The following is a 23,886-nucleotide window of genomic DNA, read 5'->3' as shown; positions in this document are numbered from 1 at the left end:
TTCGCGAGAGATTTTCGGTTTTAGAGGTAAACAACCCCTCGCGCATAAATTAACCTCGTGGGAACCCTTTCAAAGTGATAATTGCTTGAAAAAGTCGGCCACCTCGAAACCGCCCCTTTCCCGAGCTATAAATTGGAATTGTCGCACTTTACGATCCTCTATTTCGACGGAATGTTATTGTTGCTGGCTAAGTCGTAAACTATTCGGGCAAATTTGCACGTTTTTGCATAAATTCACGTTTCGCTTCATAATTGTCGCACAATTTCGTAAATATTTTCATGGTCGAAGGAAATGATCCAAATTGACTTTTACGTCGCAAATTTACATAATAACTCCTTTACTGCTGTTATAATTTAAACTGTTTGGTGGTTTATGACCTGCGAAAATCATAAAATGTAATTTTGTCGATCTTCGCTCTGTGCGAAAATAGACATAAATGCAGTCGATCCACGTGAGGTAATCGAATGAATTAACTTCTATTACGAAAGAGAAATTGAGAATTAATTACCATTTTATTAGTCCTAACTGTTACACGTGATATTGATAATTCAAGGTAATTGCAAAAAATATTAACAACGATCTTTGTTATTCGAAGAAGTTGGTTTTTATGATAAACCGGTTTGTTTGGGTTTTGTTTTTGTAAAAATTACTCACCAACAAAACTTTTCTTTATCAGAGCGTGGTCGCTTTTTCTTCTAAAATGCATTCTGATTTATGTTCAACAACCGCAAGATGCAAATCTGACTACTTATCCATTTTTCTCACGGGAGAATTGCAAAAAACTAAACCTGAAGTAATCGCCACGGAATAAATTGCAACTTTATTACGAAATAGAATGCATTATTACCACTCCACGTTAACGTCTTGCCCTTCTTTGTTTGCTGCTCATTAACAAAAAGCCGGAACTTGTCGAAGAACTCGTCAAACTTTTCGGTGGAGTTGTCATAGACGAAGAACTTCCATCTGTGTCTTTAGCACCTCTGTATTTCATTCGTCGTAGTTCTTTGTTGCTTGGGAGGATCAAAGATCGCTTTATGGAAGCCTGAGATAAACTCGATTTCGAGCTTGATCTTGATGATGGAGTTCTGGAGGATGAGAGTTGTCGTTTCGTTGCTAAAAGTCTAGAGACTGATTTTCTTAAGAAGTTCGGTTTTGGAGCTCCAAGTGGTCTGACTGTTGTCTTGGTAAACGTTTCGCTTTTTATGACAGAATCGGAAGCTCGGGAAGTTGTTGTTGATAGGTTTTGCTCAGAGGGCTCAGCTACGTGGAGACAAACATCAATCTTCTTGAAGAATCTTCGTATGGATTTGTTCTTTGCCATTCTAGGACTCTCTTTAGGACAAGTACAGGGATCAAGCAGTTGAATCAATTTGCTGGGACATTTACACACATCTGAAGATTCTTTGAAAGGCTGTGTTTCCTCTTCTGATTCTTTCAATGGTATGCCACTTGGCTCTTTAGTATGGAGGCAGAAATCGTCTGATAGTATTTCTACCCGCAGTGGTACTATTTCTGATATTTTCGATTCCACTTGGACTAATTCTGATATTTCCGGTTCCACTGGGACTACTTTTGGTATTTTCGGTGTCATTGGTACAACTTCTGGTATTTTCGGCGCCACTGGTACTACTTCTGGTATTTTCGGAGCCACTGGGACTACTTTTGGTATTTTCGGTGCCACTGGGACTACTTCTGGTATTTTCGGTACCACTGGGACTACTTCTGGTATTTTCGGTGCCACTGGAACTACTTCTGGTATTTTCGGTGCCACTGGAACTACTTCTGCTATTTTCGGTTCCACTGGAACTACTTCTGCTATTTGCGGTTCCACTGGCACAATTTCCTCCGGTCCTCCAGTTTTGATCGTAAATTTCACATCTTCGAACTCTTCCAGCTTTTGCAGAACTGACGGAGGCGGCGACTCCGATCCAACTTCGCTGATTTCGGGTTCTGGCTGCTCTTCTGATTCTGTTGGTTTCACTTCCGGCTGTTCTTCTGATTCTGCCTGTTTCAGTTCGGGCTGTTCTGATTCTGCTCGTTCCAGTTCAGGCGGTTCTTCTGGTTCTGCCCGTTCTAGTACCGGCTGTTCTGATTCTGCAGGTTTCGGGGGCGCCGACTCAGGCTCACTCTCTATAATTTCTGGTTCTGGTTTCTCTTCTAATTCTGTTGGCTCCGGTTCTGGTGTTTTGTCTTCCAGCGATTCAGCTTTTACCTCCTCTTCTAGTATCTCTTCTTCCGGTTCGGGCACCGGTTCTTCTTCTTTCTCTTCCCGTTTCTTCTTTTTGGGCTTGAAAATGCTTGATGACAGCTTCCGTAGAAGAGGTTGGATGCCTTCGTCGTCAACCACAGGATGCTTCCTGGGACGTCGGTAATGTTCAAGATCCAAGTACAGTTTAGATTCATCGGATTTCAGTCGTCTTAAACCCGAGTCGATGTACTTCCTCGTAAAACTAACAGTGAGATCACTTTCGGTTCCTTCGAAATTTTCTGGCTCTTCGTCTGACTGATCTCCTCCTTCCATAGGTGCTAAGATTCCTTCAAATTGTGACATGACGACGACGTTAGGAGGAGTTGATGGGTGTTTGTCCGTTCGAGAAGAAGTGGTACCTGGTGGTACCTTCAAAATAGAGTGAGGTTCTTCCATGGGAAGCTGTTGGGTAAAAAATGCCGCCTGCTTGTAGATGATGCCTTCTGATGCCAGATGTTTAATGAAGATGGTGTCCGAAGTGGTGGAGGTGTCCGATTCCTCTTGCTTTGTGAACTTACCATGATAATCTGAGACAAACTGAGGAGGATTGTGCAAACATGTAATCTTCAAGTCTTCTTTCTGGTCCGTATCAGAAGCATTCGTTTGGGAAATCGATCCCACTCCCGAGTCCTTATAATTTGATCCATGTCTTCTCAACTTCTTCGAAACTCGCTTCTCTCTACTTCCAAGTTTTGACACCAAAATTGGTATTCTCGAAGGTCTCTTCTTTGCGTACTTTTGCAACCTGCTACTGATCCCATGTTAGCCAAGAGAATCAAACTCAAGAATGTTACCATTTTAATTGATTTTGATCAGATGAGCCTCGCTTTGCATGGACTAAAACTCTTTGAAGTCTTGAAGTCCCAGACTTTGAACGAATCAAAAGTATGCCTCCGGAGACCTTGACGCTCTCGTTGCTCGCATCGCTCATTATTTTGTTTCCAAACAATGTTAAAGCCCCATTATGTGTACCGTTAAGTGCTTTACTGTAAAAGCTGTTTTTTTACGAACGTGACTATGCGAAATTTTGGTGACGATTTCCGTTTGGACGATGATTTAGACCATGAACTTTGGGGAATTTTGAAAGTCACAGGGATTTATGGATGGGGTGTCAGAATGACGGTCGGAAAAGTCTCAAAGACAACTTTGTTTATTTATGATAAAAGAGTTGAGTTGTGATGACATTTTTGGGAAATTTATCGTCAAATTTATCTTTCGGGGGTATTAAACTGTGACTGAGCCTAATTATTCATCGGATTTTTAAATAAATTGATGAAATTAATTTTATAAATTTGACGTATAGGCAACCAATTAAACACCCGCTTTGAATTTTCTTTTAGGGGAATTTCTCTGTGAAGTTGGCAATAAAAATTACCATCTTCGATGCTACCCATGTGCGATTCTTCAAATTTAGCATTGAAAACCGAACAAACCACCCCGTGAAAACAACCCCCTGGATCACCCAACATGGAAGTAACAATCACAAGTACGCAAATCACCCCATCTGTCACCAACAGAAGTGAGGTTATGTCATTGTAAACAACTTTTTAGATTTCAAAGAAGTGCTCCCAGAAATTGAGGATGTCATCAACAGTGCAAGTTTTTTAGCCATTGACTGTGAGTTTTCCGGCCTCAATGTCGTTTCTGAAATCAACGCCTTTGATACCCCCAAGCAGTACTACGAAAAAGTCCGGAAAAACTGTAGAGACTTTTTGGTGCTGCAGTATGGAATAAGTGCATTTAGGTGAGTGTTTAAAAGTGCTGATACGTTCTATGAGTTGGTGTTAGGTTTGATGCCTCTGAGAAGAAGTTTAAGCAGAGGAGCTACAACTTCTACATTTTTCGAAGACCTGTGAATAGAAACATTCCTGATCAGAGGTTTTTATGTCAGACTTCAAGTATCCATTTTTTGATAACTCAGGGGTTTGATTTTAATAAGTTATTCAAATTTGGAATTCCCTATTTGAATATGTCAGAGGAGGAGGACTATAGAGAGAAGCTAGAAGACAGGCAAAAACTGAGAAGCAACCAAAGCAACCAGCAGAGTCCCTCAGAGATTATACCGATTCCTGACGATGTTCAGCCAACTATCGACGACGTTACGTGAGTTTCTCTCTTAATGCAGGCCCGAATTTATGGGGGTTGTAGTAAACAGTTGGATGACTTTTTGGACACAAATGCGGCAGAACTGGAGCTACCAAAATGTAACGCGTTTGTGAGGCGCCTCATTTATCAAACCGTCTCACAAAAGTACAAAAACAAGATTATTTTACAAACTAAACAGAATAAGAATAAAGACAGGGTGTTGGTGGCGTCCAAATTTAAGAGCAAAAAGGAGCAGGAGGAGATCCAAAAGCAACTTTTTGAGGAGGAATTGGCACTGTTGGATGACTTTATAGGTTTTACTAAAATCCTAAGAATTATCGTTGACTCAGTAAGATTCATTTGTGGTAGTTCTTCTCCAATGACTATTTTTACAGGGGAAACTTATTGTTGGACACAACATGTGTTTAGATTTTCTACACACTTTGGATAAATTTTTGACGCCTCTTCCTGCAGAATACGAAGAATTCAAAGAGTGCGCTCATTCTCTATTTAAAAAGTAAGCCGTCTTGGGAGTCTTCACCATGACTGATTCATTTTTGCAGTGTTTTAGATACAAAGTTTATGGCCAACTCTGAAGAATTCAAAGAATTAATAACTTCAACTGTTTTAAAAGACGTGTTGGAAGCGGTGACGAAAAGTCCTTTTGAACTACCACCTGTTGGTATGTGCTTCTTTTGTTACTTCTTCCTCTGGCAGTGTTGTTTCAGAAATTGACAGTGGAGGACAAGGGTACAAACTTGAGGATGTAAAAGAACATGAAGCTGGGTATGATGCATACATCACAGGGTTGTGTTTTCTATCAATGTGGAATTATTTAGGACTTGCAAAGAAACTTCCAATTGAGACGACTTTCAAAGACTTTTCCTTATTGCAACCTTTCTTAAACAGGTTTGTTTTTAACATCAAACTACAGTACAATTAATAAGAGATTTTAGATTGTTTCTAATGGTGTTGAGGGATAATCAATACTTGAATTTGGCAGGGCGCGATCGTAAGTCGATTTGTTTGATGGAATTCCTCTAATAACTCCAATTCCAGCTACTCCCTCAAGAGATCATGTCTTTTATTTAACATTCCCTAAAGAGTGGAAACTAAACAACATAATAGAACTGTTTAGTCCTTTTGGTAAGTGGAATTAACTCTGACACAGGTAGTCATGTCAGAGTTACAGGTGGTGTTTATGTAGCTTGGATTAACGAAGCCTCTGCTTACGTTGGGCTCCACAAAAAGGAGCAGGCTGCCGTTGCCTTAAGCACTTTATCTCAAAGTGACACTTACAGCATCATGACTTACTCAAAACGTCAATCAGACTTGACTCAAACTCCTGCCCCTGCTATCCGTAGGAAACGGACTATAGGGATCACTCCCAGGTGCAATAAAAAAATTAAAACCGATAATGTCGCTCAGTATGTATCCAAATAGTTGTTTTTTGTCCTCACTTGTTATTTCAGGGGAAATTTTAGTAGGAACTCTCAATCAGGAATGGACGATCTAGAATCAGAGAATGACCACACCCCCATAAAGTGTCCCCGAAAGGAATCAACCAAAACATTCGTGGAAAGTGATGCGTGGGATTGATGTTTTGTTTGAAAAGAATTTAGTTTTTGAACTAAACGAAATAAAGAATTTAAATTTGTTAGGGACTTTCGTTTTGGTATTGGTACTTCTACTGACATTTGACAGACTGTTGACATTTGGTCGTTCAAAACTTTGAATTGAAATTGGTTTTTGTGATAAAAATGTGTTCGCGTGAAGAAATTGAATTAAAGAGACGCTTGGCTCAAGAGAAGTTGGCCAAAAAACGATTGGTCAGCCCTGTGAAGACACCTAACCTCCAAAATGGATCTCCCGCTGCACCCCGTTTCAATTTTAAAAGTTCCAGTAGTACGGGTCAGTCTAATCACTTCACGAAGCCGTATGAAAGGCCTAAGGAATCCATGCAGTTCTATGGGAAAGACAAAGTAATCACTGGAAAGTGTAGTTTAATATCAGAAGACAGGTTTGTTGTGGACTTGACAGGGTTTAGTACTCCAGCTATTGAAGTGTTTAAGACGATACAAACGCGACATTACGGTGAGTTAAGCTTGGGTTAGTGGAAATTTAACTTTGTGTTGTAGATGTCAAGAGTAAAAACTGGGATTTTCATATAAAAGACCACACAGAGTTGATGGGGAAGTTGCAGAATTTGCGGCCTCAGGTTATGGTGGAGAAGTTACCCAATTTCGTCCTGAGTTGTGTGAATAGAGAAAGGTCTGATTACTCTAATATTGATTTAAGTAGATTAGAGCCTGAATTGGGTGATTCTTTGATGCCCTTTCAACAAGAAGGAGTGAGGTAATAATGCAAATTGTTTTAGTAATGTTACTTTTAGTACTAAACGAATTTATTTCAGGTATGGAATTGATAAAAACGGGAGATGCTTAATAGCCGATGACATGGGTCTAGGAAAAACATTCCAAGCTTTGGGCATCGCTAGTTATTACAAAGAAGACTGGCCTCTGCTCATAGTGACAACTAGCTCCATGAAGTATGTTTCTCGTTCCTCCAATCCACATTCTCATTGTCTCTTTTAGAAACATATGGGAAGAGACGATCCACAAATTCCTCCCAAGCGTCCCACTTATGCAAATCCAGTACATGACTTCAGGAAAAGACTACATTGGAGACTGCAGAATTCTCATCGTCAGCCACGACATGATGTCCCGCTCCGTCGACAAACTTCTACAAAAACAATTTGGAGTCCTCGTAATCGACGAATCTCACACCCTCAAAAACTTCAAAGCTAAATGCACTAAAGCCGCGACTGCACTAGCGAAAAAAGCCCGACGTGTCGTTTTATTGAGCGGCACGCCAGCTTTATCACGCCCTAGTGAACTCTTTTCGCAGTTATCTCTAATTGATGACCAGTTTTTTGGGAACTTTTTTGATTACAGTCGACGGTACTGCGATGGCAAGAACACGAACTTCGGTTGGGACGCTTCAGGGAAATCGAATTTACCAGTAAGACCCAAAGGTGCCGTTTCTTTCTGCTAATGATTGAATTAAAGGAGTTGGAGATTGTTCTTACACGGAAGTTCATGATTCGGCGGACGAAAGAAGAAGTCCTGAAGTCTCTCCCGAACAAATCACAAGAAGTGGTGACTTTGGACGTGAATTTAAACCAGTTCAGTGAAGAAGACCGGAAATGTCTAACAGCGCTAGCTGCCAAGTACCAAAATCAGAAGAGGAGTGTGGAGAAACACGCGTTGCTTTTAACATTTTTTAGTGAGACGGCCAAGTTGAAGATACCCTCAGTCTGGTGAGTGTCGTACCAACAAGAGTACCATTCAATGCCGTTTTTTCAGTTCGTATATTTTACAAGTTTTGAAAACTAAACAGAAATTTCTGGTGTTTGCGCATCATCAGATCATGTTAGATGCGATCTGTAACGTTCTGAATAAGAAAAATGTGAAATATATGCGGATAGACGGTACTACAACCAGCGAGCAAAGAAAGTACTTCGTGGATAAGTTCCAGAATAACGAGCAATACGTCGTGGCTGTTCTCTCAATCACAGCAGCTAACGCGGGGTTGACGTTAACAGCGGCACAGTTGGTACTATTCGCAGAATTGCACTGGAATCCTAGTGTGAGTAACTACGTTTTGTGGTCACTCTGTATATTGAAATTTCTGTAGATTTTGAGTCAAGCTGAGAGCAGAGCGCACAGAATCGGACAGTTACATCCCGTCGTCATCAAGTACTTATTGGCTCCTGGAACTGCAGATGACTCGATATGGCCGATGCTCCAAGAAAAACAGAAGATCCTGGAGGAAGTTGGACTCTCTAAGGATTCTTTTGATAAAGTCTCCGTGACTAAACAAGCAGTGTCACAGGAGCTGACTGAAAATTTGAACGTGACGTTGAACAGAACGAGCGCCAACACTTTGGACATTTCCAGTTATTTTAAAAGTTCCAAAAGTGATATTGGTGATACAAGCGTTTTTGATGACGATCTGGATGATATTTTGGGTAGTATGGATATATGACCCTTGCGATTTTACATGTTTATATTCCGTTTATTAACATTAAGTAATTTATTGTGATAACCATGCAGATTGGGAATATAGTGAACTCTCGACGAATCGGACGGGAGTGACAATACTTTTTAGTAGATTAGTCCGCAGCGCGGGGTTTCACTGTATTGTAAAACTTAGACCGTAATTTTGGTATCTTATCTTTGTACAACTGCAAAGTTCGTTCATTCACACTAAATGGGTAGCGTGTTGCCAACAGACCTAGAAAACATTTTGGAGAAAAACGTAATTCCACTGGTCCCTCCAGGAATGTTGGATATCACAGTCCACAACAATGTTATTATTTGACCAACTGCACACAACACTGTAAATGGAGTACTTTGCAAGTGGAGCGCGCAATAGAGTGTAGCAATCAACGTGGTACCGTACGTCACTGTTAGAAGCATCCTCTCCTTTGAGAACATGTGCTTCAAGTATGCCAAGGGCCCCCATAGGAAAAAGAAACTGGAATTTAATTAATCAGACTTTCAAGTGTTGAGTGTGGACTCACCTGAGGATGAAGAAGAGACTCCCTAGTGTGAACAACAACGCGAATTTCCTCGCTTTAAATAACAGAACGGGGATGTACATCAGAGAGAGTGAAAAACATAGGATCCCCATTATTATACATACCACAAAAAGAGTGATTCGTTGAAAACGTGTCTAAAGTAAAAATATAATTCTTTTTTTAATACTATTGTAATTGTACTCACTAATGTGGGGCAACATCCCTTTTTTGTCTCCTGGAACCAAGAGGTATCTTCTGGGGGTTGTTCTTTTTTAAACCAACTAGTAATGTTAGGTTTTTGGATTGTGGGTATTTGTAGCTTGAACGATTTCTTCTGGTCACTTTGCAGAAGTAGATACTCGTCTAAATCTTTTTTTAAATCAACCATTTTTAAGGTGTTGCATTTATTTGAAGTGTTTTCATCTGATGACAGTAAAAAGTGAGGTTTAGTGCGCACAGATTTTTTTGATACCGCGCCACCTCGCAGAATAGTGCTGAACCAGAGAGTCAACTTTTATGGTTTGAAACTTTGCCAATTAATTTAGTTTGGATTTTTACCAAAAATTTTTCGATTAAGCGCTATCTAGCAGAATAATGCTGAACTAATTAGTTCATATGTTTTCTCACCAGAGGGCTAAACTTTTGGTTTGAAACTTTACTAAATAATATAGCTTGGATTTTTACCAAAAATTTTTTGATTAAGCGCTACCTAGCAGAATAATGCTGAACTAATTAGTTCATATGTTTTCTCACCAGAGGGCTAAATTTTTGGTTTGAAACTTTGCTAACTAATTTAGCTTGGATTTTTACCAAAAATTTTTGATTAAGCGCCATCTAGCAGAATAATGCTGAACTAATTAGTTCACATGTTTTCTCACCAGAGGGCTAAACTTTTGGTTTGAAACTTTGCTAACTAATTTAGGGGTCAATTTCAAGTTATTTAGCAACGTCTCTAAATAGCGACGTCGCAAACGACTTGAAATTGACCCCTTAGTTCGGATTTTTATCAAAAATTTTCGGCGTCTTTTTTTCAAAAGCAAAAAAAAATTATTTTAGATTTTTGGCGTAAAATCTACCTTACGTAAAAATTCCCCATTTCTGTCCATGCCCAAAATCACACACATTTAGACAAACAACCATTTATTCGTAAAGGACAAAATAAATATAAAATAACAAATATTTGATAATAAATGATTGTCGCTACAGCACGAACTGAAAAATAAGTATAAAAACACATGGTTAATATATCTTTCATAACTGCTAACTTATAGCTAACATATCTCTGGATATTTCACTATTAAAAATAACTTTAAAACCAGAAACTGTACATCATGTCAGAACTTTATACGTTCTCATCATATAGAGGAGTAGCGTCTCCTAATGACATGGAATGGGGAGACGTGTTGGTCCTTGGGGTTGATCGCAGCGATCGGGGACTTTTCCCGACGTTTTTCATGCGAGTTCTTTCTAGCTCGCTGCGAATATCGTCAAATCTGGGAGTCCTCTGTCCTCCTGATCGAGGAGTATTTCGCGCTCCTTCACTCCTCGGTGTACCTGCACAAAAGTCAGTACCATTGCCTGAAAACATTTCTTTAACTTACCACTTTTTGATCTGTTAGCCCAAGCCTCCGCCGCCTTCTGCCAGTCAGTAGATTCAGTATTGTACGCTCCTCTTGGACCGTCATAACCACGACTACTGTAACCCCTCGGCGACTCACCGGGAAATCCTCTGGAAGCTAATAAAACAAAGTAAGCGGTACAATTTCGAAGTTGCGCTACTTACAATCTCCATAACCTCGCCCATGGTCGCTACCAGCGTAGGAGCGAGCGTGGGGACTCGGATGGGGGCTGTTTTGTATGAGCGGTGACTGCGCAGGGTTTCTGTAAGACGGCGTTCTTTGACTCGGAGTGGCAGCCCCTGGATGGAGGAATGGTCCGTTCATATGGGGTGCTGTACTTGGCGGCAGATGTTGAGATGGTGTTTGCTGACCATAACGTGGTGTCTGTTGAGTGTGGGGAGTCTGATAAGGCGTCATGAATGGTGTTTGACCACTTGGAGTATATGGCTGAAAATCACAACGTCAGTACAAAGAAGACACATCAAACCAACGCACTGTATTGATGTAATTGCTGGCCCCATACGCCCCCCCTGGAGTATGGGGGTAATGCGGCGTCTGATTCGCCACGGCAGAGAGAGTCTGCATCATGTGAGTGGGTAGATTCTGGGCAACCCTTTGGATAGCTTCAGGATTCATTGCTGGAAAACATTTCAATTGAATAGGAAAGGGGGCTAAATTGTTTTTTACCGTTGAAATTCGGCGTCCCTGTCGCAGTTTGGTACGGAGTACGTCCACTACTAGTCCTGGGAGTTCCAGGAGTCATTCCTCCAGGAATAGGATCCCGGAAATGCTCCTTGAACCATTTAAACAGCGACGCGACGGAATCAAACAGTTGTTTTCTGAACCGGAAACCTTCGGGAGTCACTGATATAAATTCGTGTCTACATTTGTTACGAGGAAGATAACTGAGCAAGAACTTCCCAGGACAGCTCTTTGACGCGCTGACGACGTAGTGGATTTTAGACGGATTCTTTTTCTTCTCCTCTTTAACCACTTCTTCGGCTTTATCTTTCAGTCCTCCACTAGTGTCTCGGTAATACTTAAAGTACAACAAATCTCGAGCGTGAGCTGCCATCGGCGTCACATGTCGCGCTATGATTTCATCCAAATCCTCGAACTCTTCTCCACCAATCCACAGCGTTTTCCCTAGTGAAAACGCGTTCGTTTTTCCTTCTTCCTTCACATCAATGTGTTGGTAAATGTTATCGGCAACTTTCCATGTGATTGTTAAATGATCAACTCCTTTACTCGACGGTCTTATTATCACCTCTCCTTGATCCATATTCACCATGCACTTCTCTGCTTCCACGTACGAAATATTATGGAAAGCTGGATGAACTATAACTCTCTTAATATACGTCTGGCGCTGTTTATTCTTCTTCATCTCAGCCTCAGTCCTCGTGTCTTTATCTTCTTGTTCTTGGTCATAGTACGGGTCTCTCGGAGGCCGCCACTCGTGGTTTTTATCCAAGAGATCGCTAGATTTCGACGTGCAATCCACAGAAAACCGTTCAACGTCGATCTTCATGATTCTGCAGTGAATCAGTTGACCAATACCAACGCGCTCTTCAGGGTTTGAAACGTTCTTGTCACTGATATTCCTTATGTAAATGTACCCAGATATCCCGTTATCCAGACGCAACTTCACACCAGTGGCTTGTCCAGGACAAGCACCAGCGTCGAAGTGGTTCCACACCTCAGACAACTCAGGGAAGTCGTTTTTGAGACAGAAAGGACACTGCCAAAGTCTTGTTTCGTCGTTACGAACGGGATTGGCGTGGTCGAGCTGCTCTCCTTGAGGTTTTCTTCTAGCAATACCTATCGAAATTCTCATGGTAATACTGAGAGACTACAAGAATGAAAATGAAACTCACCTATTACCGTCGCTGTGACCATCTTTCCAATATAAAACGTCTCTGGAGTTTCCTTCGTTAGCATATCAAACAGTTCTTCAGGGTTGGCGGAGCGGAACGGTGTCCTAAGATCCTTGTACCGACAATTGAGTTCAGCTCGAATATCATACAAAGTGATACTCTTGTTGCCAAATCCTTGTCGCTCCAATTCTTCAGCAAACGCGTCAAGATCCAAATCTTTCAGTCTTTCTGGAGCTTCTAGGATCTCCTCCAACGCTCCCGCAGGATTCGCTCCTTCGTCATCATCGTACTCCAAAGCGTCCACAGCCATCTTCCTCGCCCACTCGTACGTCTCTGGATGGACTCTAGACCCGTCAAGAATCTCAACATAAGCTTCGGTACTATCGCCTAAACTATTCGTATCGATTTTAATGAAGCCCGAGCAGTTGATGAAGACTTTCGGACCCATGTGGCACGCTGTGACCAACTGCGTGCGGTTTTCGAGTCTCTGATTGGTCTGTTTGAGTAGTCGCAGAAGAGCTTGACCTTTCCGAGGTCCCAAACCACAAATAAATTGCACAAGATTCGATTTGTGGGCTTGTTGGACGGCAAGATTTACATCGACTCCTACTTCGTTGGTGCGATTGACGAACTCCAAACAAAGAGCTTCGAGGAGTTCCTCTTTGGAGAGTTGTTCTTGGAGTGGATGGAACCGCAAACTGAGGATTTCTTCGTCACCATTGCAGAGCTGAGAATATTCAATCAACGGGTCTTGCATTTTCCGGGCTAAAGAGATCGCTTGTCTTAACAACTCCGGATAGTCTCTGAAGTCCGACACGCCTTTGTTCGAAATGGCGTAAACTTTAGCCAGTTCGTTGTCAATAATCTCGACTTTGATGGTCGGGAACTGCTCGTTTTCCACGAGGTCTGTGATGATGGCTTTGAGGTCATCGGCAATCATGAGAGCCTCTCTGGATTCACCTCCAATCGCTATCACGTGTGGCTTCTTAGTATTGATGAAGTTTCTCAACGCGGTGATGTCAGACTCTTTCATCATTTTCTCTTCGTGTTTATAACTGTTTTTTCGCTTCAGAACGTGCGGCAAACGGAGGTAATCGGTGATTTCTCCATCCGGAGCTGAGATGCAAGCGAAAGCTGACTGTGAATAGTCGGGAACATAAGCTAGTCCCATCACACGAATCCCTTTGGAGGTGTCCCACTCATCTTCGTCTTCCTCAGGGAAAGTGACCGAGTAGGGAGCAATCTAAAGAGAAGTGTTAAATTAGTTTTTTTGACCGTATGACTTTACCTTGATCCAATTGTACAGTTTCCTGCAACACGCTTTCAACACCGATTCTTTGGCTTCCGCCAACAAGATTCGCTTCAATTCTGAGCGCAAATCGGGAAAGACACATCGTGTTAAGGCTCGTTCCACACATTCCATTCTGAGGGCGTTCCAGTCTTGCACGTTTTTACTAAATTCGTCCTACAATCAACAATTAACACCGACAGTTTTTATACAGGTAAAATCTTACTCTTATGTACAACTGTTTGACTTCGTCTATGTAAGACGATGAAGTGCTACCCTCGATGGTGTCGTTAATATTAACAGTCAAGAGATTCTCCTCTTCTGCCAAAGTCAGCTTAAGGAACTGATCACTCGTCAAGTCTCGCACTGGTTTATCTTTAATGTACTTCATACTGTAGCAATTGTGGGTCTCGTCGATGACTTTCATGCCTTTCTTCGTCGGTTTCACTGTCATTTTCGCCCTCTCGAAGAAGACTTCCCGGACACATTTCCGTACAAGAGGTTCTCGAGCGATCTGCAAGGCCACCATGTACTTGGCAGCTTGGAGCACTTCGTCAACTGAAGGGAACTTCCTGCAAGAAAACAAATAGTTGCATTTACTCTTCATTCATGCTTTAAGAACTTACGCGCTGAGGAACTGCTTCGCGATTTCCTGCGGCTCCACAGGGTCCTGCTCAACCTCGTGCCTCTGGTAGTTGTCTCTCAAATTCTCAGCGAAGTGTTCCGGCGTCAAACCAAACTTTTTGGACAACGCATCCAGACCGGCTTTGGTGCATAAGGTGTATGATCCAGATCGATTCGCGTACTTGAGAGTTTCCGGTTCTGGTTCGTCCTCCATGTCATCATCCGGTTCTTCAGGGATATCAGCTCCATCTTCGCTCTCTGCAATTAGTCTTATTCTCGCAGCTCTCTTCTCTTGTTTTTTTCGTTCTTTTTCTTTGGCGCGCCAAGATGCGTGCATTGCTGGTAAATCAGACGCGTAGTAAAGAACAAAATGGTTGTGCACATCTTGCAGCTCTTCAGCGGTTTGGACAGTGTGCAAGCGATCGATATCGGTGTCTTTGATTAATCGAACGTTTTCAGGGATTGGAGCGTCTGGGTTTTTCATAATTTGATCGAGTTGGTAGGAACGCATCTTCTCAAACAGAGCTAGAAGGTTTTCTTTTCTGCTCTTCAGTTGGCACCACTTTGCGTCGTACTTGTAAACCTTCCACAAGTCGTTGATGTTGAGCTCAGGTTGGACGTATTCTTTGCGATAGAACGCGATGAAAGGAACTTCCAGTTGTTGGTTTCTCATGAAGTCGAGAGCCTTTCTTATTTTACCGACGGTTTGAGGACCCTTCTTCTGTCGTTCTCTCGCTTCAGCGGAGAGATTCGCATCCATGTTCGATACGGTTGTTTTACAAAAAGCTTGTTTATAAATCCACTCAGCTTCGACGTCTAATTCTGTCGAGTCTTCTGGTACTGAAGTTATCGGTACTTCTCGAATCTGCATTCTCTCTGGAATATCAGTGTTGCGGATTTCGTTATCGAGATCAGTGAAGAAGCCTCTTTTAAGTTCACTCGGCTCGTACACTTCAAAGATGGATTTCTTTGTTGGCTTCTTCCGCGCGGTTTTCTTTGGACGCCTTCGCCGCTCTCCTTCTTCATCCTCTTCGTACTCGTCTTCTTCATCTTCCTCTTCTTCGTAGTCATCTTGCTCGTATTTGGAAAACTCGTCGTAATCGAAGTCGACGCCGAAGGTTTCTTGGGCTTCTTGGAGAGCTCTGTAAAGCGCGTGAATCTAACTAACACGTTTAAGACACAAGAAGCTGTAGTTACAACTAAGGGAAAATTAGTGGCAGGACTAACTATCTAAGCGAAATTGTTTGAGAAATATTGACAAACCTCCGGAACAAAATATTTTTACTGTGTAGTAAATTGCTAAAAATGTTATCACCTGTGACTATGTACGTTTTGGGGAAAAATAAAAACTCTTACGCGTCTGTAAAGATGGGTTTTCTTTTCTTCTTCTTTTCAGCAATGGGACGCCCGTCGTCGTCAACGATGAAGTCGTCGGCGTCCGAGTAATCGCCTTCGTCTTCCTCTTCATTGAATTGCTCAGGTTCTGCCGCTGGTCTGCCGCTACGTTCCGAGCGACGTTCGTCATCCTGTTAAACACAGAATCTTTAAATGGTGTGAAGATAGTAAACGAGTACAATGAGAATATAAATCGTCTAGCTACAGAACAAAAATAGATAGCTGAACCACATTGTTACCTTGCGTTGATTAGCATCGTCTCTCTCCTTTGTAAATCCATGAAATCAAATTTGTAAGTAATGCGCACCTACAGAAAAACTAAAAAACGAGGACTACTTACATCATCAGAGAACAAGTCCATGGCAATGGCATCTCTGTCTTGACTCTCATCTCCTTGCTCTTCTCCATCACTTTCTTCATCTTGTATCCGCCGTAATCTCTTGAATTTCTAGAAAACACAGAATAACTCCGATCGCTTGTACTTTTTGAGGCAACGCACCCTTCTTTCAACTTTGACCCCCAAGTTTTCTTCAATGAGGTCATAATCTTCATCCTCTAGCCTATCATCTAATTCATCGTCAGATTTCTTCCTTTTTTCTCCTCCCGACGCGTCAGAGTCTTCGCCTTCACTTTCCTCAATTGGTCTATCATCAATCAAATCTTTCAGTTCCTCTCGTAATCGTTCATCATCATCTACAAAAAAAAAATGTATGAAAACAAAGGCATTGGAGTCAAACTGTTGCTACCTTCTTCTTCTTCGTCGGAGCTGTCCATCGGTTTAATTTTTTTGGGTTTCTTTCGCTCATGGGGCTCCAATTCTTCCTGTAAAAAGTGAGGTTATGTTTACAGCAGATGGATAATGCGAAATTCACAAATTAAGACAAACGCGATGATTAGTTCACGTAGAAAACGTTATAAACAACCAAACTTGATGAAAAACAACTTTAAAAGCCCAAAATTACCTCACTCTCGTCGGCTTCAGATTCGATAAAGTCTGACATCCTTGGTTTGGTTTAGTTTGGTTCTACAGCTTAAATTAAACAAACTCGGATTGTTTATTTCTTCAAGATGTTGAAGAGTGACCGAAGTTCTTGAAACTTTTAATTTCGCTGTTGTGATCACGAAACAATACTTGGTGGTTACCCTGTTGGTAATTTTCTGACTTGCGTGAAGTTGGCGCTTTATTGTAAGGACAGGTGACAGGGTACGCCCACGGTGTACCTGAAAAGACGCTAGTTTTATCGCTAATTTCTCACTTTAGATTGATCGATTAAACAACTTTAGTGGGTTTTGGAAGCTTTCTAAATACAAAAATAATGAGTAATTTTCACTGGTTGTTTCAGAGTAGGGAAATGTAAAAAATGTGGATTGGATTGCAAGTGCAGTGGAATCTGAAATGGTGTATTGTTGGTTGTCTATGTTAAGATTTTGAGGCGCAAAATTTAAATTCGTTTTGTATAAATTTTCTTCAAGCTGTAACAAACAACAAAAATTATGGACAAAAATATAAAAGCATTTACATTGTAATCACATTATTGTAAGCATAAACTTAATTAAACTCTCGTGAGTTGTAACGGTGCAGATGATTTAACCAAAAGAAAGAAAGGTCCTTCCTGAGCAGGTAAAAATGTGGACGGGGTAATTTGGAGCACTCCTGCGGGAACATTTTCCAACTCTAATATCACATATCCAGATCTACAAAAAATTCTAAGTTCCACTCTTAGAAAGAAACCTACAAACCTAAAGGCCCCAGACGATTTTGATTTAAAGGGGGCTGTAATAGAATCATCGTTGAGTTTTATAATGACGACTTCTACCCCAATTTGATACTGTTTCGGCCCTTTTAATTCGATGAAAATTTGGTTGTTTGTCCCTGAATCTATCTCTAATCGGAATCGAGGGTTGTTTTTGAACGTCAGGGGGTGGTTAGAGCAGCCTCCAGCTGTTGGTCCCCGCCATTCGTCTGTGATCTGTGAGATACAACATTATCTTCAACGTAAAATTTGATTTTTTCAAAACTCGCCTGTTTCTGATACTTGTACGGGTCCCCAATTTGGCGCAACGTGAAAGGGCAAGTGGCATACGCTCTAAGAGTGTAATAAATCGTCGTGGATTTCTCATACTGTGAAATCACAATAGTGTACTTGCTACTGCTTCCAGGCCCCAAAATGATCTTGCATAGATAATGGGGGCTGTTTATTTTCACCCCATCGATGTAAGGTGGAGGATCATCTAAAAAACCTCGTTAACTATTTCAGTGGTATTTACAATTCGTCCTTACAAGGATAATAGATTTTCTTCCCACTTTTGTAGACCAAAACTGTTATATACTCTTTGTTCTCCCTGAAATCCTCAATGTCTGTAATGTGTCGCGTTAGCAGCAACCACACAGCTCCTGAAGAATTCTGTCCGACATCCAAAGAATACTGAGGATTCGACCCAACCGTATATAAATCCTTCACCGGTCCAGTACCGGCATTCCACGACTGGTGAATACAAAAAGTGTATTTAAACAACTCCGGATTCCAGTTCATGTAAAAGACATCAAAGAAAGCACAGACGCTCTCATAGTCGATCCAGAAGACCCCATTATCAAATTGAGCCGCACTGCTCGGATCGTAATGAAGATGCTTCTGCAAGTCCGGAGTCCATCGCTTCACATCCAACTCTGAGTAGCGACCTCGCCATCGCAGATGCGACCATGGATTCTTCAGTTTGAGCAATCGGATCCCGTTTACTGTTTGTACGTCCATGACGGCGTAAGCGTGAGTTGGAACAAGACCGCTTCGATCGGCGTCTGCTTCAGAGAGTTCCCCTGTTGCTACTGTTAGGAGAACATCACCTTTGGCCAAACGGGACTCCAACGTGGAGAAAAGAGCGTCGCGGTTGAAGTCGGGGTCGTTGGGTCTTATAGCGGTGCGCTCAGGAATCCACCCGGTGAGGGCGTGCAGATCGATGTTCTACAAACGGGAATGAAGACTCTGACGTGGAGATAAAAACAAACTTACGCTGTTGCTCCCAGGGAAGTCGTACCCTCCCATCACCTTCATATACGCCTTTTCTAATAAGGAAATCCAGAACTCTCTTTTATTGCTGGAGTAAGAGCACAAAAGGTGGCCGTACCTATCAATGGGTAACTGGTCGTCGATTATGACTTTCCTGGAGACTCCGTTGATATGCAGTTTGATCATGTACTTCCCAAAAGGGTTGTACCGCGGCTGCTTGTTCTTCCCCTGTGGATAGATGATAGCAGTGACCAATTTCCTCCCAAAACGCTTCTCGTAACTGGCGCTCACTGCCAAACTCGCCACAAAAGAACAATCAGAAATAACCGTTTGTTTGATATTTAAGTAGTTTGGTGCAGGCCCGTCGACAATGGACGGTTCGCTGCACAGATCCTGGGGGCGTACCCAGTTGGAAAACTCTTTTCTTTGTTTAGGCGACAGTGCCAAATGACCATCTTTATCAGTAAAAGGAATGGTAAACTGGAATCTTTCAGTCAAGTCCACGTCCATGAAAGGAACATACTGCCGTTTGTTAATATTAGAAGTATGCAACAAAACCGCTTTCTCAGCATCAGTGTATGAATCATTCCCTGCGACTTGTAAATGAGCACTGGAGCCCCGATGTAACGTCGGTTTAGTTTTAACAGGAGTAGCCACCGTGGGAGTCTTCTCAACTTTGGGGTCTCTTTTTATACCCTTCAGCGCCTCCGCTCTATCCAACGCTTGTAACGCGAGTTGTTTCAACTCCCCTTGCATCAAATCCGGAAACTGAGTAATAAACTCGATCGCTTTAGCATACATTTCAATCGCATCTTCTTTATCTCCAGCTTCATCCTCTTCAATTGCTTGTTGCAAGAGAAAGTAACACTTCTGCACCCTTTGCTTATTCTCATCCCCTTCTATTATCTTATTTTCTTTACTCTGCGAGCTTCGTAATTCCTCGGCGCGGTTTCTATACTCTGTTGCTTTCGTCCGAAACGACTCCGCTTTGTCGTCCAAAAAAGTGGCAGCATTTTCGAGTAACGTGGCGGCAGCTTGATAATAATAAACTGATGGTTCAATTTGGCCTTGTTGATCGAATTGGACGGCTTTTTTCGCTGCTTCGACGGCGTCTTCAATCAGCTGGCTTGGACTAGACATTTATTCTACAAATTACGATGTTATGCAGCTTTGACATATAAAAGTGAGGTTATGTTTTTATTTAAAAAAGATAAAAGTAAGATAACGTGTTATCGTTTGATGGGGATTTTATTGAGGAAAGTGCTTGGGATGGCATGAAGTGCAATTAATGACTCACTCGGTAATAAAAGTTATTGTTTTTATTGTTGTAGTGACACTCCAGCTGGGTGACATGACATTTTACTTAGGGATTCTTTTTTCTTTGGAGTGCTTAACCTGAAAACGAAATTTGAACTGGTGGAGGGAGTTTGAAAATGGTCAAGCTCATTACGAATTTTTGGAGTATTTAATGAAACTTTTAGGTACATCTAGGTATTAAATTGGTTTCATGTTTCATTAATTGAGCTTTCATGCTAAAACAGACGTGTCTATAGAATTATTACCAATGCTGGAGCAATGGACAGTGAATTCAATAACAATCGGAATTTTTAATGTAGCTGTTGAAAGGCAGAAATCACAGGCTTGTCAAAGTTACAAACGTTTTCAACAGTCCTGCTAATCGTCAATTCCATTTTTCTGCGCTTTTACTGAGAACTCATTGATTGCGTTCCACATAATTATATGAATAGAAGGATAAACGGAGAGATTACATGCAAAAATCTGCCCCCGTTACTTCATGGCAACATTGTTCGGTTTTAGCTCCGTTAATTCGTCGGTTTAGCTAGAATTAAAGCACAATATACGTTGAGATTAGTTTTCCCAATTTCTCAGAGCTTAACGTTGGTTTATTTGACGTGGGGCCCCCACACAAGTAAACAAACGCTGATTGTCCTTTCGAAAAAATGATTAATTTTTAAGCACCCACTTATTCCTCTCAGTTTCTATTAATTAATTGTCTTAGTGACAGCAAGGTAGCAACTCAACTATCGTCATTCTCCTCCTTTGATCAAACTTTCTTTGTGTTATCTTGAGCAAGGCGTGAAGTCATCAAATCATAATTAACTAGCTACCGGGCAATAATTAATGAAGTAAACGGTGTAAACGGTGTTTGTCTTTTTGAAGGAATTCTGTATTGTGTCAGATTCGTGAAGGATTAGACAACAATGGCTTTTTCGTGGGAACTTTTGACTGGTGATGAGCGCTGAAAACCCTCCGTTATGCGAATGAATTTTATACGTCTACCCGGAGTGTGTAGGCGTATTATAATTGTAGAATGAAATGGTGACGCAGTGCTTTTAAATATTTCCATTCTGCTTACTCAGCATTTCGGAGAATTGGATCCTATGGCTGCCAGTGAAAGAATTCAGAAATAATGACCGAAGAATTCACCATTTTTATTAACTGCAAATTAAATTAGATAATGCGTCCTATTGAAATCGAAATGTGGGTTAACATAATTACTTTTCGCTGTAAAAAACAGTAATTAATCAATTCAATGCTAGATGAGAACACACTTTTTTGCCGCTGCGAATTTGCATCCCCTCATTTCATCGCTGAAATTAGAGACGCACATTTAAATATTTTCTGTTGAAGAGGGTGGCCTCCAGGCAAAATTACGATAATTCTTATCATACAAAATCACCGACGATTTGCGCTGGATTTAGGGGCGACTATTCATTCTAAAAAAATCGTAGAAATACTTTGGAATGATTTTGTTTCGAGTCTTGAATAACATTGCTATTTTTGTTGACAGTGGACAGGTGGACTATCTTGCGGCGGTTGAATGCATTTCGCTTTTATATGTAATCTGAGGCACATTGTCTGTTGTTAACAAATCTGCAACAAAGGCACTGTATGCTTGTCCAAGTGGTTTTTCTTGTTTCCAACGGTGAAATGAAATTTAACCCGGCGCATCCACCATTTTTAAAAGTCAAAACTTCGGGATCTAGGTCAATAAAATTACGCGCAATGCCTTTTGTTGGCTCATAAATCAGAGAATTCAACCAGTTAGCATTTGAAATACGATATTTGTTACAAGGTCAAGTTTTACGATACAATAAAGACGACAGTTATTACAACAAAATCATCTGAGCCAATAAGAAAAATAAATAAGAAAAAATTGATACAAACAGATCATCGTAGATTCGTTGTAATTAAACCTTCCCACTTAATGTTGAAACTGTGTCTTCCACATACGACACAAACGTGAGTCTTGCGGTAGCGTAAAACCTCACTCAACCCACGACCGGACTGAAAATATCATCTCAAACCAATTAATTCAAGTCAGACTTCTGTTAACAATCCGATACTTGCTAAACTCTTTAGAACGAGAAGATGTTTAACAAGGTGCATGTACACAATGAGAATGTGAACTTTTCCTTGCTTTCCAGTCTATTTAACTGTCAGCGGCGAATTTTAAATAATTTTGTGGAAAAAGTTATGGTAATTAGACGGAAGTTGAAATTTAGTTGGGGATTATAAAGTTCTTTTGTGGAGTTTGAGGTGAAAATTAAAATTGGAATGGATCTGCAGTGATAATGTAATAATATTGTAGACGGAAAAGTTTCGCAAAATTATTACAGTTTAAAGGTGGATTTTGAGCGACGGTTATGTGCGTTTTGTTGTAATAAGAGCTGAGCCGAAAGCAAAGCGCGAAATGGAAGGAAAATACTGAGAGGATTGAGAGAGAAATCTATTTTTGTTGTGGTTCCTTTGTTTGGAGTTATCTTTAAAAATAAAATGTAATGAAGTAAAAATGGTTTTGTTGATGCGATTTTTGTAAAAAAATAAAAAAACGTTTGAAATTCATAAAATATAAAGGATTAGGTCCAGGGATTACGAATTTTAGACATGACGTAAAACTGAACAATTTATTGTACTTACTAAAAATAAAACTTTTTCATTCAACCAACTGATTTTTTTCTATTTTCTTTTTTTTTTACTTTTTTCTATCTCGTTATCTTTGATTGTCTCCTTTTGAATTTTTTTCTGTTGCTTCTGTGTCATTTTCTATTTTTGATTTTTTAGTTTCTCTAGAGGGCTTTTTCAATTAATGTTGTTTTGTCACTTTCATTTTTAGATCCCTACCTCTACTTCTATCGTTTTATTTGCGTTTTTACCAATTTTCATATTATTTCTTTCACTTTATGTTTTTCAATGTGTTTTTTTTGTCCCGACTTCCATTTTTATTTATTTATCTCATTCCTTACCTAATCGTCTAGATTTTTTTTTGATTTACTGTTTTATATTACACGCGCTATTCCTATCAAAATTGTTGCCTCTTTGTCTGTTATTTGGTTTACTTCTTGTTGTACTTAAAACTTATCTTTTCCTGTCTTTACCTTCTTAACACGTTCTTCGTCCTTGTATCTAACTTGCGATTTCAATTTCATCTTCATTTTTGTTTGTATTTTTCCTGTTTCTTTCTTTCTCCATTTTTGTTTTTAGCTCTTTGCCTGTTGTTCTTTCCTTTTATGTATATTTTTGCTGTCGTTCAGCTTTCGTTGTTTTCTAATATTTAATATTGATTTATTTCTTCTATATTTCTCCTTTTAGTCTTTAAATGTTCGTGTAACAATTTCGCCTTTTTCTTTACCTCGTTTACTGTTTCAGTTTTTTTTGTTCTTTTTATTTATTTCGCTTTTATTTGTTTCTAGAAGAATCTCACATTCTAAACTTGTTAAAATTTTACATTATAAACATCATTTTTTGTAAGCGCCAAATTGAAAATACAGCTTTGTGATTGGTCATTTGGAGGTCCAAATTACACAACCCTGATTTTTAAAACTCCTATAATTCCTGTGATATGTCAAATATGAACTGTCACAGTTGTCAAATTCGTACCAAATTGTGGGAACATAAGTAACAAGCTTAATCTTGCAAGTTTTTTTCGTGCAGACTAGCAGAATAGTATTAAAAAAACATGTATCCAGGACAGGCGTTTGATTTATCCCTTTTTAATCCAGCTGATTTTTAAATTATTTTCTTACAGAAAATTTGCCGCATAAAAAGTTACGTAGGTGTAGATGCAATCTTTAAACTTAATTTTTCCTGCAGGGAATTTAGCAGGTCTGTGATTGATTATTCGGCAGTCTGAGTTACACATTT

General features: G+C 40.4%; 5 protein-coding genes across 7 annotated transcripts; 2 read left to right on the top strand and 3 right to left on the bottom strand.

Moving 5' to 3' along the window:
• The first annotated feature begins 3,625 nt into the window (after positions 1–3,625).
• Positions 3,626–5,990, top strand: LOC148171195 (poly(A)-specific ribonuclease PARN-like). The gene is made up of 11 exons (XM_088041453.1): positions 3,626–3,734; positions 3,800–3,992; positions 4,037–4,351; positions 4,397–4,682; positions 4,729–4,850; positions 4,897–5,015; positions 5,062–5,242; positions 5,290–5,345; positions 5,393–5,479; positions 5,526–5,760; positions 5,806–5,990. Exons 1-11 carry the CDS (start codon positions 3,716–3,718, stop codon positions 5,930–5,932), a joined length of 1,740 nt encoding a protein of 579 aa, XP_087897579.1. The 5' UTR covers positions 3,626–3,715; the 3' UTR covers positions 5,933–5,990.
• Positions 5,991–6,000: 10 nt separating this feature from the next.
• On the top strand, positions 6,001–9,099 carry Marcal1 (SWI/SNF-related matrix-associated actin-dependent regulator of chromatin subfamily A-like protein 1). Its single transcript, XM_088041452.1, has 7 exons — positions 6,001–6,427; positions 6,472–6,688; positions 6,747–6,881; positions 6,928–7,354; positions 7,402–7,652; positions 7,699–7,981; positions 8,030–9,099. Exons 1-7 carry the CDS (start codon positions 6,094–6,096, stop codon positions 8,378–8,380), a joined length of 1,998 nt encoding a protein of 665 aa, XP_087897578.1. The 5' UTR covers positions 6,001–6,093; the 3' UTR covers positions 8,381–9,099.
• LOC148171193 (uncharacterized) lies at positions 8,384–9,396 on the bottom strand. The gene is made up of 3 exons (XM_088041460.1): positions 9,121–9,396; positions 8,919–9,070; positions 8,384–8,872 (listed from the first exon to the last, which is right to left on the bottom strand). The coding sequence occupies exons 1-3, from the start codon at positions 9,301–9,303 to the stop codon at positions 8,602–8,604; spliced, it is 606 nt and encodes a 201-aa protein (XP_087897586.1). The 5' UTR covers positions 9,304–9,396; the 3' UTR covers positions 8,384–8,601.
• Positions 9,397–10,038: 642 nt separating this feature from the next.
• Positions 10,039–16,814, bottom strand: Spt6 (transcription elongation factor Spt6). Of its 2 annotated transcripts, XM_088040933.1 has the most exons (15): positions 16,678–16,814; positions 16,462–16,537; positions 16,215–16,408; positions 16,056–16,163; positions 15,955–15,981; positions 15,677–15,846; positions 14,323–15,462; positions 13,923–14,268; positions 13,697–13,873; positions 12,409–13,651; positions 11,222–12,352; positions 11,030–11,172; positions 10,699–10,981; positions 10,517–10,651; positions 10,039–10,469 (listed from the first exon to the last, which is right to left on the bottom strand). In XM_088040933.1, the coding sequence occupies exons 1-15, from the start codon at positions 16,714–16,716 to the stop codon at positions 10,258–10,260; spliced, it is 5,424 nt and encodes a 1,807-aa protein (XP_087897059.1). In that variant the 5' UTR covers positions 16,717–16,814; the 3' UTR covers positions 10,039–10,257. The 2 variants fall into 2 exon arrangements, with proteins under 2 accessions (XP_087897059.1, XP_087897060.1); XM_088040934.1 differs by lacking the exon at positions 15,955–15,981.
• A 342-nt stretch (positions 16,815–17,156) lies between these two features.
• LOC148171191 (calpain-7-like) lies at positions 17,157–20,123 on the bottom strand. 2 transcript variants are annotated; one of them, XM_088041840.1, is made up of 6 exons: positions 20,018–20,123; positions 18,724–19,865; positions 17,997–18,675; positions 17,739–17,947; positions 17,456–17,685; positions 17,157–17,410 (listed from the first exon to the last, which is right to left on the bottom strand). In XM_088041840.1, exons 2-6 carry the CDS (start codon positions 19,858–19,860, stop codon positions 17,269–17,271), a joined length of 2,397 nt encoding a protein of 798 aa, XP_087897966.1. In that variant the 5' UTR covers positions 19,861–19,865; positions 20,018–20,123; the 3' UTR covers positions 17,157–17,268. The 2 variants fall into 2 exon arrangements, with proteins under 2 accessions (XP_087897966.1, XP_087897967.1); XM_088041841.1 differs by lacking the exon at positions 20,018–20,123 and having other exon boundaries at positions 18,724–19,991.
• Between the last annotated feature and the right edge of the window lie 3,763 nt (positions 20,124–23,886).

The sequence above is a fragment of the Gnatocerus cornutus genome, chromosome 7 (assembly GCF_029298725.1).
Source record: "Gnatocerus cornutus isolate USDA-ARS CGAHR chromosome 7, icGnaCorn1.1, whole genome shotgun sequence".
NCBI lineage: Eukaryota > Metazoa > Arthropoda > Insecta > Coleoptera > Tenebrionidae > Gnatocerus > Gnatocerus cornutus.
The sequence above is the reverse complement of the archived record's forward strand: the minus strand, read 5'-3'. Positions and strand labels throughout refer to the sequence as shown.

Coding starts and splice junctions, on each gene's coding strand:
- LOC148171195 (XM_088041453.1), top strand. Junction 5,016..5,061: donor TTTTGAACTACCACCTGTTG/GTATGTGCTTCT, acceptor GTGTTGTTTCAG/AAATTGACAGTGGAGGACAA. Junction 5,346..5,392: donor GAATTTGGCAGGGCGCGATC/GTAAGTCGATTT, acceptor CTCCAATTCCAG/CTACTCCCTCAAGAGATCAT.
- Marcal1 (XM_088041452.1), top strand. CDS start 6,094: ATGTGTTCGCGTGAAGAAATTGAATTAAAGAGACGCTTGGCTCAAGAG. Junction 6,428..6,471: donor GATACAAACGCGACATTACG/GTGAGTTAAGCT, acceptor TTTGTGTTGTAG/ATGTCAAGAGTAAAAACTGG. Junction 6,689..6,746: donor TTTCAACAAGAAGGAGTGAG/GTAATAATGCAA, acceptor AATTTATTTCAG/GTATGGAATTGATAAAAACG.
- LOC148171193 (XM_088041460.1), bottom strand. CDS start 9,303: ATGGTTGATTTAAAAAAAGATTTAGACGAGTATCTACTTCTGCAAAGT. Junction 9,071..9,120: donor AGGGATGTTGCCCCACATTA/GTGAGTACAATT, acceptor TTTTTACTTTAG/ACACGTTTTCAACGAATCAC. Junction 8,873..8,918: donor AGTCTCTTCTTCATCCTCAG/GTGAGTCCACAC, acceptor ATTAAATTCCAG/TTTCTTTTTCCTATGGGGGC.
- Spt6 (XM_088040933.1), bottom strand. CDS start 16,716: ATGTCAGACTTTATCGAATCTGAAGCCGACGAGAGTGAG. Junction 15,463..15,676: donor AAACCCATCTTTACAGACGC/GTAAGAGTTTTT, acceptor CGCGCTTTACAG/AGCTCTCCAAGAAGCCCAAG. Junction 13,652..13,696: donor AACTGTACAATTGGATCAAG/GTAAAGTCATAC, acceptor ACTTCTCTTTAG/ATTGCTCCCTACTCGGTCAC.
- LOC148171191 (XM_088041840.1), bottom strand. CDS start 19,860: ATGTCTAGTCCAAGCCAGCTGATTGAAGACGCCGTCGAAGCAGCGAAA. Junction 18,676..18,723: donor ACTTCCCTGGGAGCAACAGC/GTAAGTTTGTTT, acceptor TCCCGTTTGTAG/AACATCGATCTGCACGCCCT. Junction 17,411..17,455: donor AAATCGTCTGGGGCCTTTAG/GTTTGTAGGTTT, acceptor AATTTTTTGTAG/ATCTGGATATGTGATATTAG.